Genomic DNA, 17,477 nt, shown 5'->3' on the forward strand with positions numbered 1-17,477 from the left:
ACCCCAATGCTTTTTAAAAATAGATTTTTGCAGCATGATTTTTAACTTCTCATTTGCTTATTTTCTCAATGGCTGTGTCCAGACTCAGGGGTTTTTTCCGAAAAAGTAGCCTTTTTCCGAAAAAACTTCACCTGCATCTAGGCTGCAGCTGCGTTCTTTCGAAATTAAATAGAAAGAACGCGGCTTTTCTTTCGACGGCGGAAAAACTCATTTTACGAGGAAGAACGCCTTTTTTCGAAAGTGCTCTTTCGAAAAAAGGCGTTCTTGAATGCAAACAGGGGTTTTTCAAAAGAGAGCATCCAGACTGCCTTTCGAAAAAGCGGCTTGCTTTTTCGAAAGTTCTGCTTGCAGTCTAGATGCTCTTTTTTGAAAGAGGCTTTTTCAAAAGTATCTTTCGAAAAAGCCTCTTTCGAAAGAGGCTTGCAGTCTAGACATAGCCAATATGTCTACAAATTCAGAGCCCCCAATTGATTCACAAATGTACTTAGGTCCCTAATTCCTGGCTTTAGGCTCCACTGCAATCCACAAAACTCCTGCTTGTCATGCCTAACAGATTGAGCAGAATCCAAAATGTGGCTAGAAGAGGAGGTGGTGGTGCTGCCCTTGCCCACCATATAACTTGTAATTGGCTGTCTGTTAGAGCACTCAGGCGGAAGGTGGGAGACATGCACTGAATTTCCTCCCGCAGACAGAGAGGGAGAAAGGGTTTGAGCAGGGGTCTCCCGCATCTCTTAGCATTCTTGAACCATTGCTCTATATTCTCATATAGGGTGCCTGCAGTCTCTGACTCTCCCCTGCTAAAGTTCCACTTTGGCTATGTCTACACTACGAGTTTTCTCGGAAAACACATGCTAATGAGGGACTCATTTTCATGAGTCGCGATCTCATTTGCATATTTTCTGGCAATCCGTTTTTGCGCTGGGGTTCTCGCACAAAAACAAGCAGTGTAGACGTTTTCTTTTTGCGCAAAACCCCCTTTTTCTGCAAGATAGGTAAACCTCCTTTTTTGGGGCATAAGGATCTTGCAGAAAAAGGGTTTTTTGCACAAAAAGAAAATGTCCACACTGCTTGCTTTTGCGCAAGAACCCCAGCGCAAAAACGGATTGGCAGAAAATATGCAAATGAGATCACGACTCATGCAAATGAGTCCCTCATTAGCATGTTTTTTGCCGAGAAAACTCGTAGTGTAGATGTAGCCTTTGTGTAAATAATGGAAGAGTCGTTGGAGTTGGGAGCCTCAGTTTCTCATCTCCAAGGTGGATGCCTGAAGCATGAAACTTTCTCTTTCTTTCTTTCTTTCTTTCTTTCTTTCTTTCTTTCTTTCTTTCTTTCTTTCTTTCTTTCTTTCTTTCTTTCTTTCTTTCTTTCTTTCTTTCTTTCTTTCTTTCTTTCTTTCTTTCTTTCTTCACCCAATGAATCTTGTAAGTATTTATCCACAGTGAAACAGCTTTTCCATCCCCTTCCATTGGAACCCTACCATTGTTAGCTTTTTTTTAATTGCACCTGCACTGGCAGAGCCTATGGTGACCTTGCTGAGAGTCCATCATCTAATGCAGTAGATGCCGTGGTGCTATGCAAGGACTGAGAAGCTCTGCCGTTTACAAAAAATATAACAGGTTTCTGTTTGCATTTGAAATCCCACAAATGATGCTGCAAACACTTGCACACGTATGCACCCTTGTGAACACATGTGCCTGCCTGACACTTCATTGGCACAACTCACTAAGAAAGTTAAACAGGTCTGGAAGCTGGAGCAGGATTCATGCTTTAGAGGTCACCACGTGGACCTCCCAGTGAGGGGCATGTGGCTTCTGTCCAAGTACCAGCACGCCATGTCCTTCAGGGCTGAGGACAGAATGTTTTCTGAGGAGCAGAGAGTCCAAACAAGTCCTTGTTTTACAGGAAGTGGAGTTTGCCACAATGACAACAGCTCTCCCTCCAGCTTCAAAAAGAAAACACGACAGATGCTTAGAAGAAATAATGGTGCAGGGGCAGCTGCACGTTTGATGCATGATGTCACCATCACTGAAATCGACTTATTACCAGGGAAAAAAGAACTGGGGGTTATTGAATGCATATGGCAAAGAGATGGGGAGAAGCCAAGAATCTATTAAACTCTTTAATTGGAATATATTTTTGAAATTTAGACTGAACCCGATCCAGCTTCTCATTATTAAAAAATATGTGGCATGGTTTCTGGACTCTAACAAAGACCATAAAACAAATAATAAATGAAATAGGAGTTCCAGTAACTCTGGACTATGTCACTTTCCAACACTGAAAGAGTTGTTGCTGGCTCCACTCTCCCAGTCTGTTCCCCACAAGACACTAAGGCTGTGTCAGGGTTTTTTTCGAAAAAAGTAGCCTTTTTTCGAAAAAACTTCACCTGCGTCTAGACTGCAGCCGCGTTCTTTCGAAATTAAATCGAAAGAACGCGGCTTTTCTTTCGACGGCGGTAAACCTCATTTCACGAGGAAGAACGCCTTCTTTTGAAAGTGCTTCTTTCGAAAGAAGGCGTTCTTGAATGTAAATAGGGCTTCTTTGAAAGAGAGCATCCAAACTCACTGGGTGCTTTCTTTCGAAAAAGCGGCTTGCTCTTTCGAAAGTTCTGCGTGCAGTCTAGACGCTCTCTTTTGAAAGAGGCTCTTTCGAAAGTATCTTTTGAAAGAGCCTCTTTCGAAAGAGGCTTGCAGTCTAGACATAGCCTAAGAGGAGCAGATCTCTAACAATGCCTGTAAAAACATAGGATTAAACAACATGGGCTAGACCGTTCAATCCCCTATCTCAACCAGCACTGTGGTAATGATGCGTATCTGATGCTTCTTATGAAAGCAAACACAATACGCACCAAGTAAACATTAACACACCCAGCCAGTTATGGGTTGCTCTCCTTAGAGGGAGGGATTTCCTCCTGAGCAGAACTGCAAAGCTGGAAAAATACTCATGTGAAATCTGGTGTTTTACCTATGTTGTACCCCTCTAAATTCACTTCTCCACCAAAGAGCTGCTTTCACTGTAAGCAGACGTAAGAATTCAAACTGCTAATTCCCGTAATGAATTTTAAGGCAACATTCCTTTCAAATGGAATGTCTTTGCTCCAAAATGGGCCTATGCTGAGAACACAGTACCATCTGCTCCTTAGCCCTGTTCACTGTGGCATCCCCATTGATCTCGGCTGTCTCATGTGTCACAGGTGGAGAGACTGTCTCTCTCCCATGCCACAACGCTTTCATAGCCTTCAAGATTAGGCGTGGAAGCTTGAAATAGATCTAGAACTGAGCAGGGAGTGTGTGCAAACAGTGTGGCCCTCACAGTCAACCAGAGGGAGAGTGTATCAGAGCAGTGTGACTTGGAGTAACAAAGGCATGGACCAAAGTGATTAGGTCCTCAGCCAAGAAGAAGACACATGATCTCTGGCTGTTTTACTGGTAAAGTGGAATACGGCTGTAGCTCCAGAAACAGAGACTGCATAATACCTTGATACTTGCGAGAGAGAGGCCCTGAATTGGGGTGATGCAGATTTTTCTAACTAGTCTTTCTTAGAGGCTACGTCTACACTGCGAAGCTATTTTGGGATACTGGAAATATCCCAAATTAGATATTCTGCGTCTTTAAAGCAGCCTGTGATTTCGAAATAATGGGCACACTATTCCAGCATCCCTGTAACCCTCATTCCGTGAGGATTAAGGGACATTTTGGAATAGCGCTTTATTTTTAAAAGTGGCGCTGTGTAGACAATTGCGTAGCTAATGCCGAGGTAAGGGTGCAGTGTAGATGCACCCTAAGTGTTCCTTCCTTTCAATAGGCAACACCTCCATTTTACCTAGGCTGAGTGAGCCAGGTGCTGATCAGTACAGTTCATGTACGTGCTTATATCTATCAGGCCCTGGTGATGCTGGGCCAATGCCACAACTACATTTGCTGAAACAAAGATTGTGAGTTAATGTGCGTGTGGCTGTTGGTATTTGTGCTAGAGATTGCATCCTGCAGGGCTCCTGCTACAACGGCTCTTCGCCTGGGGAGGGGAGGAGGAACAGTTGCCTGTCACGTTTCTTTGGGATTTGGCTGAGATCCCCAAGAGAGTTTCTCCCATGAACGTAGTGGATGATGTCAAAGGCAGCTGGGAGATCCATGGATGTGTAAGCCTGGATGTGTGCTACCTTCTACTGCCATAAGTTCTTTAGCAAGCGTCACAACAGCTATCCTAGTGCTGTCTCTGGCCTGAAAAGCAGTTGTCAAAGGTCCAGGATAATTGCAAAGGTTCAATGTTAGGGTTCGGTCTCCATGTTGTCTTGGCCTAGAGAGAGATGTTTTAAAACAGGGCCGTTGCTGTCAGCGTTATTGGAAGGAAGGGCTGTTTTCGTAAGGGCAAGACAGCCTGCTGCCCCCTTTAAACGAGGACAAACTGGGCCCGCTTCTGGTTGCTTGGAAAACTGTTGCTTTTCAGGGAGGGTTCCATGCCCCATCTGTCATCCGTGCAGCCCAGTGCTATTGCTGACCCAGCCACAGGCGAGCAGGCCTAGCAGGGAAGGTGAGACTTTGGCTTACTGGGTCCAGAGTGGGTGGTCCAGGAAATGAGCCGAGAGTCAGTACTGGAGGGGGAGAAGCCAAAGGCCAGAGCTAGAGGAGGTAAACCAGAGTCAGAAACTGGAGGCAGACCCAGGGATCAGTACTGGAGAGACAGGAGCTAAATGCCAGAGCCTGCGGGTCACCAAGAGTCATAAACCAGAGCAGCGCTGAGGGTCAAAGCCAGAGGGGAGCAGGGGCTGGGGCAGAGCAGGAGCAGGGACTGGGACAAGAACTGAAGTGAGGGCAAGTGCAGCTGCAGGGGTGGTGTGTGGTGAGCAGACACAGACTGGCTGAGGGGCCGGGCTTATGAGCAGGACTGCCACACCAGTGGCCACTCTGAGAGCTCTACACCACTGCAGCTGGATTTACTGGTTGCCTACCAGCGTAGTTAGTCTGGGTGAAAGCCAGCAGCTGCTTCTAGCTGGTCTGGTGCCTGACAAGACCCTCCCTTTTGGGTCACCTCTCGGGGGACCTAGAACCGGGCTTCTTGGGTAGATCTGGTGGAAGGTGCTCAGGGGATGTGGGACATGGATGGGTTCCATGGGTTCCCACGAATGCCACATCCCTGCCAGTTATCTGATAATGGAGTCTTCTCCAGGCTTGCTATGAACTGCTGGCCCACATGTGTTCCTCATTGCCCTGTGTAGTTATCGGCAGAGGGGTGGGAGTGAGGACAGCGGGAAGGGATTCTCTGTGGAAGGTTTCTGTAGAGAGAACAGAAGGTGGACTTTGAGGTATTCTGACCGCTGCGGCTGGAAGGCTGCCAGGTTAAATTGTTCCATGAGTAATTGTGGTCCCATTTTCAGATGGACAAATAGGAGCAAGGGTTTTGGGTGGACTCCTAAACACTTACCCTTCACCTGGCTACTAGGGGGCCAGCTGAGTGACTCAGTTGGCATGGTGCTTGTACACTGGCTTGGTCTATGCCCCAGTGCCTGAGCGCTGGATGTACTGGGTGTATATGTGCAGCGAGGTCAGCAACAGTGGGCAACCATGGAGAAAGAGGTCTGGTGGGTCGTGGCACACATGGACTTGAAGGCCAATTCTGCCTGTGGAAAGAGTGCCAGCCAGTCGCCCAGGCAGTCATTTAGGAAGCAGCACCGGTATTACTCCCGGGCCTGCTTCACATTCCCTGCTTGACCATTCCTGGGAGACTAGTGTACAGGGGGCCCAAATCAGCCCGAACTGAAAGGTCTCCCGGTGCCCCAGGAGAGTGATTACTGCTGATGGGTTGTCTGGTGGGTGACCAACACCAAGGCGAGGAGCAACTCATCTCTGGTCCACCAGATCCAGAGAATTCTTACACTCAGCAGGGATGTGTGGGCCTTAGCCTTGTCCAGTTTCACAAAGTTACATGAGGCCCCCAAATTGAGCAGAGCCTCCAGGTGAACCACTCGTGTTACCTCTGAAGTCTTGTTATAGAATGTAAATGGTAACAATTTCACTGCTGATGAAATCACACAAGGGGGAAAAGGGAAAATCATATTAGGAAGAATCACACAGTCTCCTGTGAATGGCAGCTCATTTCAGTGTATGTGGAGCTCCGTTTGTCTGTTGGCCTTGGGATAGTACTGCTGTATTTTCCCTATAATGCAAAAATCTTGCTTAGCAGTAGGGCTGGGGACAGGGATCCACTTAGCATATACAAGCCTCGAGTTTTCAGGGCCTCGACTGCACTGGACTGAACAATGTCAAGAATGGTGGGCCACCGGTCATTGTCCAGGCCTGGTTTCTTTCGCACTGCTGAGATGATCTCAGATTTGATTCATTCTTAGCAGCAAAATTGCAGGGTTCCCTGGCTGATTTCAATATCGGACAGGGAGGGGTGTGTGCCACAAGTGTCCTTTATTGGAGACCACGCTTTGTTTGATATACTTCATTGGGGCAGTGGGCATTTTGTGGCCAGTATATACATGATAGTGTCCAACTGACAGTTTTAGTGGTCAATGCGCTGTTCTTCCTGCAAGACAGTTTCTCCTCTCAGATACCCTGAAAGCTCACTGGATCCAGCAGCCCGTGGGGGTGAATCAGATGAATAGGTTCGTATCTGAACTGGGGAAGTAGGAAACTAATTTCTGTAGTTTATGTATGGTCTAGGAAAGAGGTCATTGACTACCTTGCTGCTCTCCATGATGAAGGCTGACAATCTAGTGCAAAGAGCATCTGGTTGTCGAAAGGAACCCAGGCTACAGACATGGAAAAGAAAGCATGGCCATAGACTCTTTTTGGCTTGTCCACAATAGGACTACAATGTTTTCTTAACATCCGCTTGCTAGCGCATTTCAAAATCCTGGTGGAAACAGGGCAAGTTGTTGCTTTAACATGTCTGTTGGTCAAGATAAACTATGTTACAGAAATGGGAGAGGGTAATTGTAGCCAGGGTTCCCGCTAAGATTCTCCCCTCCCCCCCACATGAGCAGAGGGAGTTTTGTCTTGTGCACCAGTATTGAGGTCACCTGTGCTTGTTTGGTGTATGCCACTGTGGCACCCAAATTATAACCCTCTCCCTTTCCCCTTCGCTGCCATGTCTCCCACCCTCCTCTTGCCCTATCTGCTCTCACTACCCCCACCCTTCACCCTCCTCTGTTGTCCGGGCTCCTGCCCCTCTCACTCCCCTCAGACCTCCTGGGACCTGCCCCCCATCCTCCTTGACCCCTGCACCTGCTCTTTCCCCTTGTGCCCACCCCTCCTCTAGTTCCCCTCCCCATCCCCTTTCCTAACACCTTCTTCTACCCACCCGCCCTACCTCTCTCCTCTTCCCTCTGGTGCCCATCCCTCCCCTCCCCATGTCTGCCCTTCTGCTTCACCCCCACAACCCCCTGGCACCTGCACCTTCCCTTACCCCTGAACCTTTCTAGTGCCTCCCCCTTCCCTCACTACCCCTTCTCTCCCAACACCTGCCCCCCTTGCCCTCTTCCTCCCTGGTACTCAGCCCCTTCTGCACCAGTTCCCCTCATGCCCCTCTGCACCCTCACACATGACTTGCTGCATCCTCTGCCTTCCTCACGCCTACCCCTCCTTTCAACCCCTCTTCTCCTAGCACCCACCCCTCCCCTTTCCTCTTCCTCCCTCTCACCTCCATTGCCCCTCCCCTCTCCCTGCATCACCCTGTCCCCTTTCTTCTCACACCCTCACTGACACCTTCTCCCCCACCACTCCTGCCCTTTTTCTCATTGTCTCCTCTTGGCCCCCTGGCATTTGTCTCTCCACTACCCCGCTCCTTGGTGCCTGCCCCTTTCTTCTCCTGCTCAGCCCCTCTCCCCTCTCCTCAGCAAAAGCCCCTTCCTCTCCTCACTCCCACCTCCTCCTTAGTTCTCCCCCTGCTCCTTCCCTCACTGTCTGCCATCCCAACACCTGCAACCCTCAACCCCCTCTAGCCCCCTGTTACCAGGGTGGGGTCACATGGTAGGCAGATGAGAGTAGCATACACTGGCCCTCTGTATGGTAAATTGTCTATGGGGCTTTTGCAGATCTCTAGAGAACACTATGAAGTATGTATTTAAACAGCCTGCAAAAACAGCGTACGGGGAGCGAGCAGCAGGACACTCAAATTCACAACCAAATTCCATCATGCTTATAAGATTTGGTCTGGATCATTCCAAGAAAAGCAGCTAAGATCTTCTGAACCCCAGTGAATTTACAACAGACAGTAGGACAGAAAAAATACTCTGCTATGAGACGCACATGCACGGGTGGTCTGAATCAGTAATACGTGAACCCCCAAATAACGCACTACAGTCATTACACTGACAATTAGCTAACCATACTCCATATGAATCTATTTAAATACTTCTGTATCTCTGTACACTAGTCTACTTCCCAATGCACTGACATATCAGATGTGCTGCCACCAGTTAAGACACAGCACTATGGGAGCTTCAGATGGCCACAGGGAACACCTTGGAATCCTGCAAACCTCTTGGACACAGGATTTCATGCAAGTGGTGGGCATGCATCCTTACTGGCTGCAGGGAGGTCAGATGTCTTTACGCTACCTCTCAGCATATTTAGTAATTCAGAAGGTTCTTTAACAACTAATCACCCATGCTACTACCCAGTAAAATAAATTTAAAGGGGAACTTCAACCTGCTGGCGAACAAGCCAGAACGTTCCTTTCCTTAGAAGCTTTGTAAATGTTGTTTCCAAGGCAGGTGTGACTTGTATATTCCAGCACCTTAATTATACTTCTCTGATGGGACTGGCAGAAACAGCCTCATGAGGCCACGTGTAATTCATCACTGTGGCCTGGAAGGGGCAGCTAGGTGTACAGTGGCTACCCCATTGCTTCCCCAATACTGAAGGTAGATCACCTTTGAGGCTGGAACGTGGCACTTGCTTTCAGTCTCTTAAGCACCAATACAGCTGACTGGGTAGGTTAGAGCTTTGTACGCCTCTGATTCTAACCCTGCCGCCACTAAAATTTCCCCGGTGCTCAAGCCACCTCCCCAGATCTTGAAAAGTAGCCAGTTTCCTAGGGGGACCACAGGAAAAGTGTAATTAAACATAGTGGCTGTTTGAGCGAAGGCCAGTCTGCTGAAAGCTTCTGCTTAGTGTTAGCATAAAGTCTGGGTGTAAAGAATAGCATTTAAATATCTATATCACATATGCCTAGCTAGAGAGTTGTTCTATATAAATTGCTCTGATACAGGAAACCGTGGTGCAGCAACAAAGATGCATCTCAGCACTGAGGTTAACAAGCAGAGTGTGCTTTTCTACAAGCTTCATTGTTGTTTTCTCATTCTAGGGTTGAAAGAAAAGCTATATATTGGCAATGTTGCATTGAGAAAAAAAGTATCATTTCCTACATTTTCATTAAATGTAGGTTGGGGCCATGTGGCGGGTGCCCCATGTGCCATGAAACCAGGGCCAGAGTGCGATTTTGAGTACCCTGAACCCGAACCCGGACCCAGCCCTGACCATGGAGCAGATGCACCGCAGCCCAGCTCCAGTCCCGGCACACAGGACAGCCACCTGCCATGTGTTCCAGCCCCTGGTGCAGTTGGGGTTTCATGGTGGTTTCTGGGGCTGGAATTGTAGTACTAAAAATAGTTCCACGGCCCCAGCTCCAGTCCCGGCACACATGGTGCAGCAGCATGTTGGCTAGCTGCCCCATGTGCTAGGACTGGAACTGGGGCCGTGGTGCAGCTGCTCCTGTGCTGGGGCCGTGGTGCTATTTTTAGTACCATGGCCCAGGTTCCAGCTCCAGCAGTCACCACGTGGCCCACCCTGGCTGCAGCTTCAGCCCTGAGGAAGAGCTGAAGCTAGGGCCAGGGCCATGTAGTGGCTGCCCTGCTGCTCCTGGGGAGAGGCAGCTGCCCACTACTCAGTCCCGCCAGACAGCAGCTGAGAAAGCACTGCATGGCTCTGCTAAGGAGGTGGGCGGGACTCAAATAGTTGGTGCGCACCCGCGCAGGCGCACACCTTAGAGGGAACTATGGTTGTAATCAGTTCTAAATTTACTGATATTTTCTGGTACAGATTTGGAGGCATCTTAAAAGAAGTGATAGCTCAGCTTTCTAACTCTGAGCATCCCAATGTCTAATTCTTTGTCTGTGTGTCCTCTGATAAGTCCTTTTCCCTCCTAAATCCATCCCTGGGACCATCTTTGTTACCCTTCGGTGTTGACCTTTTCAGAGAGACTGAAAAGTGCTTCTGAGAAATCCTGCCTGTTTCCCTGTCAGTGCAGCAACTAAGCAAACAATCTTTCAGCCCCATCTCTAGCCTTCTGAAGAGCTGTCAGTGAACTGATAATTCAATGACTGGCCAAACATTGCAGGGAGGAAACAGGCAGGAATATTCTTATAGAGCAAATGTTTATGGAGAAATAGATCAAGCTCAGCGCCCCAGGAAAGGGGAAGATATAGTTCCCAAAACCAAGAAAGAAACAATGATGGAGTCTGGGAACATGGGTGTCTGGTGTGCTGGGCAGGGGAAGGCTTTGCCTTCCCAACCCCCCGGGCATGGCCCCGCCCACCCCCCACTCCCCAGAACACCTATGTAGGCATTCTGGGGGTGGAGTGTTGCTGTCCCCAGTGCCCGCCCTCCTCATGCTCTGGGGAAAGGAGGCTGGGCTGGGGCTGCACCATGTACCCTTCTCCTTCCCCAGGTGCTGGGGCCACACTGTGCACCCTCCCTCCCTCCCTCCCCCAGTGCTCCGAGGCTGGGGCTGCACCGCACACTCTCCTCCCACCCCTGGTGCTCCGGGGATGGGGCAAACACATGCCCGCCCACTTATCTCCCCTCCCTATAGTTGGGGAGGATGGGGGGAGGAGGAGGCAGGGCTTCAGCAGAAAGGGTGGGGCTGGAGGTGGGGCTGAGGGCTTGCCTCCCCCAGCCTTACCTTCACCAGCCGCCCATGTTTGGGAATCAATTTGTATTGCTTCCATTCTTAGCTTGCTGATAACCATGGGTGGAAAATTCCATTGACTTTTGCAGGAAATGTGGGCTTGGATTGCTATGACTCACAGATCCAGTACTGAACATTGTAAGGCTGAACAGCACAGGAATGACAGCCTGGACAAACTGTTTAGCCCTGGGCATTGCTTAAAAAAAAACCCCAAGCATTGGGGACTCTTTTTCCATTGGAAGGTCACACAGCACTGCACCTGCTGGGTTTGAGATGCCTAGAAAGAGGCATCAAAGTTGTGTTGTTTCTGAACAGCTCCACAGAAGGAGAGAGAGTGCCGCCGGAAAGGAGAAACTAATCTCATAGGCTGCAGGGCTAATGTGATGAAGAACTCCCTGGTGTCTTCTTCCCAGCTTTCTGCCATTTTTAGATTTCTGGGCAACTGAGTTCTTGAAAATTAGGCAAAGCAGATAGAAATAGAGAGAGGCCACGAGAGGGAGAACTCTGTTGCTTGTCAGTCATATTTGCAGTGCAAAGTTTGGAAGGACAACACAAAGTGAGGAGAGCACCTTTTATGCCCAGCATCTAGTTTCTGTTACAGCAAGTGAAAATCTGTCATATATTAAACTACTAGCTTCAGGATTTCCACTGGGGTTTGGTTAATACAGGCATCTTGCATTATAAATGATTATACTCCATAAATGGATGGTTAAAACAAGGAATCATACTAGTCAACAAGCCTTCTGAACAGTGTGGAGTATGCTGACGAAATATTAAATATGGCACTCCTTTAAGAAGTAGATAATGAAAATCCAAAACAAAACCCCAACACCTTTTTTGGATCAAAACTCATCAGAAACAAAATGAAACGGAAACAAATTAAAATATTTTAAATTCAACCTGGATTCACAAGTTGCGGCAGTGCCTTGAGATGTGCATTTTTTGGCAAATTGGCTAATCATGAAAATGTTCTCTTTCCCAGCTCTACTCCTAAGTGTCTGTGTCTTATTGGAGGTGGGAATTAGATACTTAAGTCACTCCAATGTTTTTGAAAATACTATCCTATGGGTTTATCTACATGCAGATTTGCATCAACTTGACTGAGGGATTTGTCTAATTTGTGCTGTAATATGCACTATGGGGTGTGACTTCTAAACACACTAATGAGCTGTGCATTACTTAGTCCATGTAGACCCTGCTGATACAAAAAGCCCAGCTTGGATACAAAATTTGCATCCACAAAAATGAACCACAGATATCGACATTGACATCTATGGATGCAGATATCCATAGCTATACAGCTGATATCTGCTGATGTGGATAGAAAGCAGATGTCTGCAGATTTGCGAGGCTCTACTGATATATACTAAAAGTTCCCAACTGCATTTTAACATAGTGCTGTTTCAAACAGTGCTATTTTAAACCACCCTAGGAACCTTCAGGGTGTACTATCAGGATCTGCAGGGACCAATGAGTGTACAACACATTAGTGCTTTTTAGCAGTCACAACCCTGTAATGAGCATTCCCTCACCATTTACACAAGTTGTAAAGGTGTTATGTGAAACCAGTTTAGTGATATCCATGCAAAAAGTTGTTTAAACATGTATTTCAGAGTAAATCAGGTTTCAGTTTGCCATACATCAACTAGCGATGCTTTATGCTCACCAAAATAAAGCACTTTTAAATAAAACTAATAGTGTCTTCACAGAAGTTTGCACATTTTTAACAAAATCATTATAATTAATCAGTGCCATTGGTCTGAGGACAAGGCCTATAATAAATGTTTACTGCTTCTTATTCCTATAAGTCCTCCAGAGGCAACATACTCAAAGGGTGTGTCTACACAGCGGCGCTAGCTTGAAACAAGCTACGCAATTTGAGCTACGCAGCACATTTCGAGCTTATTTCAAGATAGTCTATTTGAAATTTCATGCTGTTTACACAATGCCAAATTTCGAAATAACCCACTATTCCGAAACGTTCCTTACTCCTCGTGGAATGAGGTTTGCAGGGATGTTGGAATAGCAAGCCCGTTATATTTCAAAATGACAGGCTTGCTGTGAAGACACAGGATATAGCGTTGCTGTGTAGACGTAACTGAAGAGAGTAAGCTGGAATCTGCTTCTTTTTATGAATCATGATAAGAATTGTTTACTTAGGGTTCCAGTCAGTTACCCCAAGGTAAACTCGTGGAAGATGTCAGGAATCATTGGAGGCCAAATTGGAAGAACTTTATTCAAACGTTCCATGTGTCTGCTGTGCAGAACACCCTGTAGTTTGCAACATGGTGAATTTTTAGTGTAACTTTTTCTGTGACTTCAATCTGTACTATGGATTCCACCCCACACCATCACAGAGCATCACAGAACCCAGAACTTCCTGCTGCGGGCTCACAGCGCTAATGAGAAAGCTAGATGGTCTTCCTGGAAACCATCAGAGAGTGAGACAAGACTTTAAATAAGAGCTCACTAGATTAATATCCTTCTAAAATGCAAATCAATTGACAGATGGTGTTGGGTTTCCCTGCAGCTGTTTTCACAGATCGGGAATTTGCCGTAAGGTGTCTGCTTCTTTTTTCCTATTGTAGAAGGGAAGAAAATCTGTTTAAAAATCAAATAAGAAGGAGCAAGTGATTGCTTGTGCAAGTAAAGTCCAAGCTAATGGAAGCTAGTTTTTACACTGGGCATTTTGCCTTACCTATTTGCTTACTAAAAGATGCCAGTTTGTAAGGGGACCCTCTTGTTTTGCTTGTGTGTTGTGGCCCTTTAAAATCCACCTTTGTGTTTTGTTTTTCAGGGGGCAGCACAGGCACCTCCCCAACCACCTCCAGCACCGGGACCCCATCACCTTCTGCCTCCTCTCATCTTCTCTCTCCATCCTGTTCCCCTCCAACATTTCACTTGGCCCCCAACACTTTCAACGTTGGCTGCCGGGAGAGCCAGCTCTGCAATCTTAACCTGTCCGATTATCCCCCCTGTGCCCGAAGCAACATGGCTGCCTTACAGAGCTACCCAGGGCTAAGTGACAGTGGGTACAACCGACTCCAAAGTGGCACTGCTTCAGCCACTCAGCCCTCAGAAACCTTCATGCCTCAGAGGACTCCATCCTTGATCTCAGGAATGCCCACTCCTTCCTCTCTGCCTAACAATGGTAAGATGGACGCCTTTGGTGGCCAGCTGGGCTCATTCCCAGCCTCTCAGTTTCAGTATGTCATGCAAGCAGGCAACCCTGCCTCCACCTCCTCTTCTTCACACATGTTTGGTGGTGGCCACATGCAGCAGAGCTCCTACAATGCCTTCTCCCTCCACAACCCTTACAACCTGTATGGATACAATTTCCCTGCTTCCCCCAGGCTGGCAGCAAGCCCAGAGAAACTGACCACTCCTCAAAGCACTTTACTCTGTTCTTCCCCTTCCAATGGGGCTTTTGGAGAGAGGCAATACCTTTCAGCAGGGGTGGATCATGGGATGCACATGATCAGTCCTCCACCCGGCAACCAGCAAACAGCCAATGCCTGTGATAACAGACAGTATGGGGCTGTGCCAGGCTCGTCTTCACAGATGTCTGTGCACATGGTTTAACCGGTGACTTATCTCCTTGGAACTGAAGGCAGCAAGACCCTCTCTGTCTCCATGGGTGAGCCTATCTCAGTACCCGTTTGCCTTTACACGTATGATGGGACTAGTAGTTTAATTATAAATGGAAACACAAGCCATTCAATTGAAACACCAAAGAATCCAGGGGAAAGCCCCTAACCTGACAGCCTCTGCTGCTCATTGTAATCCAGGGCCTGAGCGTCTGCAATGGGGTGTCTGCACCTCATGGACTTTTTAGGGAGAAGGGCATCACTTACATGAAGCTGGAGTGAATCAGAAAAAATACAGTATATACATTAACTCTTGGTTAGCATGAACTCTTGATGTTGAAGGAGTCTTGTATGTGTGCTATCTCCTCCGTACCAAAGGAAGGAAGTCACCGAAGATTTCATCATACAAAGCTGCACTGCCCATGAAAGGCCGTTTTATTAAGGGCCTCTCCCTTCCCTGACTTTTCCTTGCTGCCTGAATGGTTTAGCGTCTAGCTGAAGATAACACACTTCCTGTGGTCTCCTCTCCCCACTGTAGCACCGGAACATTATGGCTGAAGTGGAACTTCTCTCTCACAAAAAATATTTCCGTTTTGAGCCTGGCTCTGCCTGGCAAGCAGCTTTCTTTGCATAGGCCTAGCTCACAACGGTGTCCCACCTGCTCAAATCGAAAGAGCCAGAGCAAGGCGCTTTAATTCGTACGTGAAATATTTCTTTGAACACCCTCCGCAGCAGAGGTAGAACCTCTGCCACATCCTGGGGGCCGTTTTCAGAATGACTCAGAAGAGGAGAGGTCTCTCAGCTGGGCGCATCTCCTGTTGACCTTACCCAGAGTAGTACAGTCAAAAAGAAAACACATGCTGGGAACATGTATGCCCCCATAGCATTCAATTCAACAAGAGAAAAAGCTCCAGATTCAACTCATGGTGAATGGTGGCAAGAAAAGAGAGCTGCTCTTCTGCAGACCTGAGATATATAGTATGGCCAACTTCATCTATCTTGCATGCAAGAGTTGCCATAGAAAGCCTTTAGCATTTAAGTAATGATACGGGCAGGTGTTCTCCACCCCACCTGCCATTAGATCTTTGTTTTACCAAATAGATCATTGCCTTGTGAAGTTTCTTTCTTTTCTGTTTTTTTTTTCTCCTTTTTCTTCAGATCCTTTAAAAATAAGAAAACTATTGTAGCTTGGTGCGAGCTAAGCATTTAAGTTGTGTGAAAATGCAAATACCACGTAACAGAATACGGCTATTATTGAGATTTGTTTTGAGGTGTTGTATAAATGTATTTATGTGCCTAGTGGGGGATTCAGTATTATGAATATTAAAGAGGGCAATAAAAAGGGTATGTAAAATATGTATGAAGAATAAAAGGTGTATAAAGGTTTGCCCTATGCACGGAACTCTGTTTCTAAGTGCCAAGCACAGAATGCGCTAAATAAATCTTTGCAATTGTTCCTTTTGTGTTTTGTTTGTCTAAAGAAGGCTCAGAGATTATACACGCATCTGCATGACTGGTTCTGAATTGATCCAATGTAGTAGAAGTGTGGGCAAAGTTAAGAATATTGCTGTGCAGTTGTCGTTGTAATAAAGAATTTCTGTGGAAGGTTCCACTCAGAGAAGGAAATTTTATACAAATGAGAACCTCAACAGAGCTACACTCAGATTCTTGTTAATGACTGAAACTCACCCAAGAATGTATTAGTCTCAGGAGATAGCCAGATGCAAGGCTTACTGGTCTGTAGTTTCCTGGATTGTCCTTAGAGGTGTGATATATGCTACCCACCAACCCGCCACTGTAGCGACAGTATTCAATGAGAGATTGTGTATTTGTGCTACCTGCTCTGCTCAAGTCCTTCATTACTCTTGGATATGCATTATCTGATATTTTGATTTGTGAGTCTATTCCAGCAGGATTTTGTCTTACATGTCAGAATCTGAATGCATCGCACCCCTGTTACCAGAAAATATGGGGTCTGAGGTAAATATCTCTTCTGTGATGAAAAGTGAGGGAAAAACATCATATTGTTCAAAAACTAATTTCCTTATCTTACTTAACTGCTCCCTTTAGCCTCCAGTGAGTTTAAAGGATAAAAATGGAAAGTGCCTGGAACATTGATTTAAAAAAAAAAATAAACTGGAAAAATGAAAATATGTATCTTCAAAATGTGATTTAAATGAATACCCAATTTCACCAAAAAAAATCACATTGGAAAACCATTATATAAACCTTTCAGGCAACAGTCACTGACAACCACAGCAAAGTGGTTGCGTCTTTCAAAAACCACATAAAGGAACAGGATATCCAGGTGCCATTAAAGTTAATGTGAGTGTGGGGATTATGTGTGGGGCACGGGGTTTGTGTGTGTGATGAGGAGTATGCACAAGGGGATTATGTATGTGTGGTGAGGGGTGTGTAACGGGGAACTGGGTGTGGGGTGATTGCGTGTGTGTGTGTATGTATGTGACAAGGGAGGTTGTGTGTATGGTAAAAGGTGTGTGCAGGGAGGTTGTGTGCATGAATATGTGTTTGTATGTGGTGTGGGGTGTGTATGGGGTAGTGATGTGGGGGGGGGGGGGCGGGAGAGGTGTGCAGACAACATACAGCTGGGTGACTTGTCCCTAGTATCACACACTGATCAAGGGTGGATAAAATATGCCCGAGGGCTGCATCTGGCCCACCAAGCCACCAAATCCTGCTTGCCACTGTCCCATGACTCAGCAGAAGCCTCTCCCGATTGTGGGGGCCATACGCATCTCTGGGGGAGGGGGGTTGCATGTTGCCCCTGCCTCCAGCACACTCTGCAACAGAGTTACCTGTTGACAAAATGTCCCTATGCTCTTTTAGCTTCTGTATCCAATTAGGCTGCTCTCTTCATGTCTGGTCACTTCAGAGAGAGATTCTTTTCCCAAGCTGGAATAGTAGTTCTGAGTTATATTCGCTCCAGAAGTTGTGCTGGACTATAGCTGATATCT

General features: G+C 46.9%; 1 protein-coding gene across 2 annotated transcripts in view; it reads left to right on the top strand.

Moving 5' to 3' along the window:
- The window catches only part of TBX15 (T-box transcription factor 15), a 128,826-nt gene extending 112,868 nt beyond the window's left edge, over positions 1-15,958 (top strand). For both annotated transcript variants that reach the window (XM_006132936.4, XM_075904815.1), the window contains exon 8: positions 13,713-15,958. In XM_006132936.4, the coding sequence (XP_006132998.2) occupies positions 13,713-14,497 (785 nt within the window). In that variant the 3' untranslated portion in view covers positions 14,498-15,958. The remainder of the gene's footprint in view (positions 1-13,712) is intronic.
- The last annotated feature ends 1,519 nt before the right edge of the window (positions 15,959-17,477 follow it).

The sequence above is a fragment of the Pelodiscus sinensis genome, chromosome 1 (genome assembly GCF_049634645.1).
Source record: "Pelodiscus sinensis isolate JC-2024 chromosome 1, ASM4963464v1, whole genome shotgun sequence".
In the NCBI taxonomy this organism is placed as follows: Eukaryota; Metazoa; Chordata; order Testudines; family Trionychidae; genus Pelodiscus; species Pelodiscus sinensis.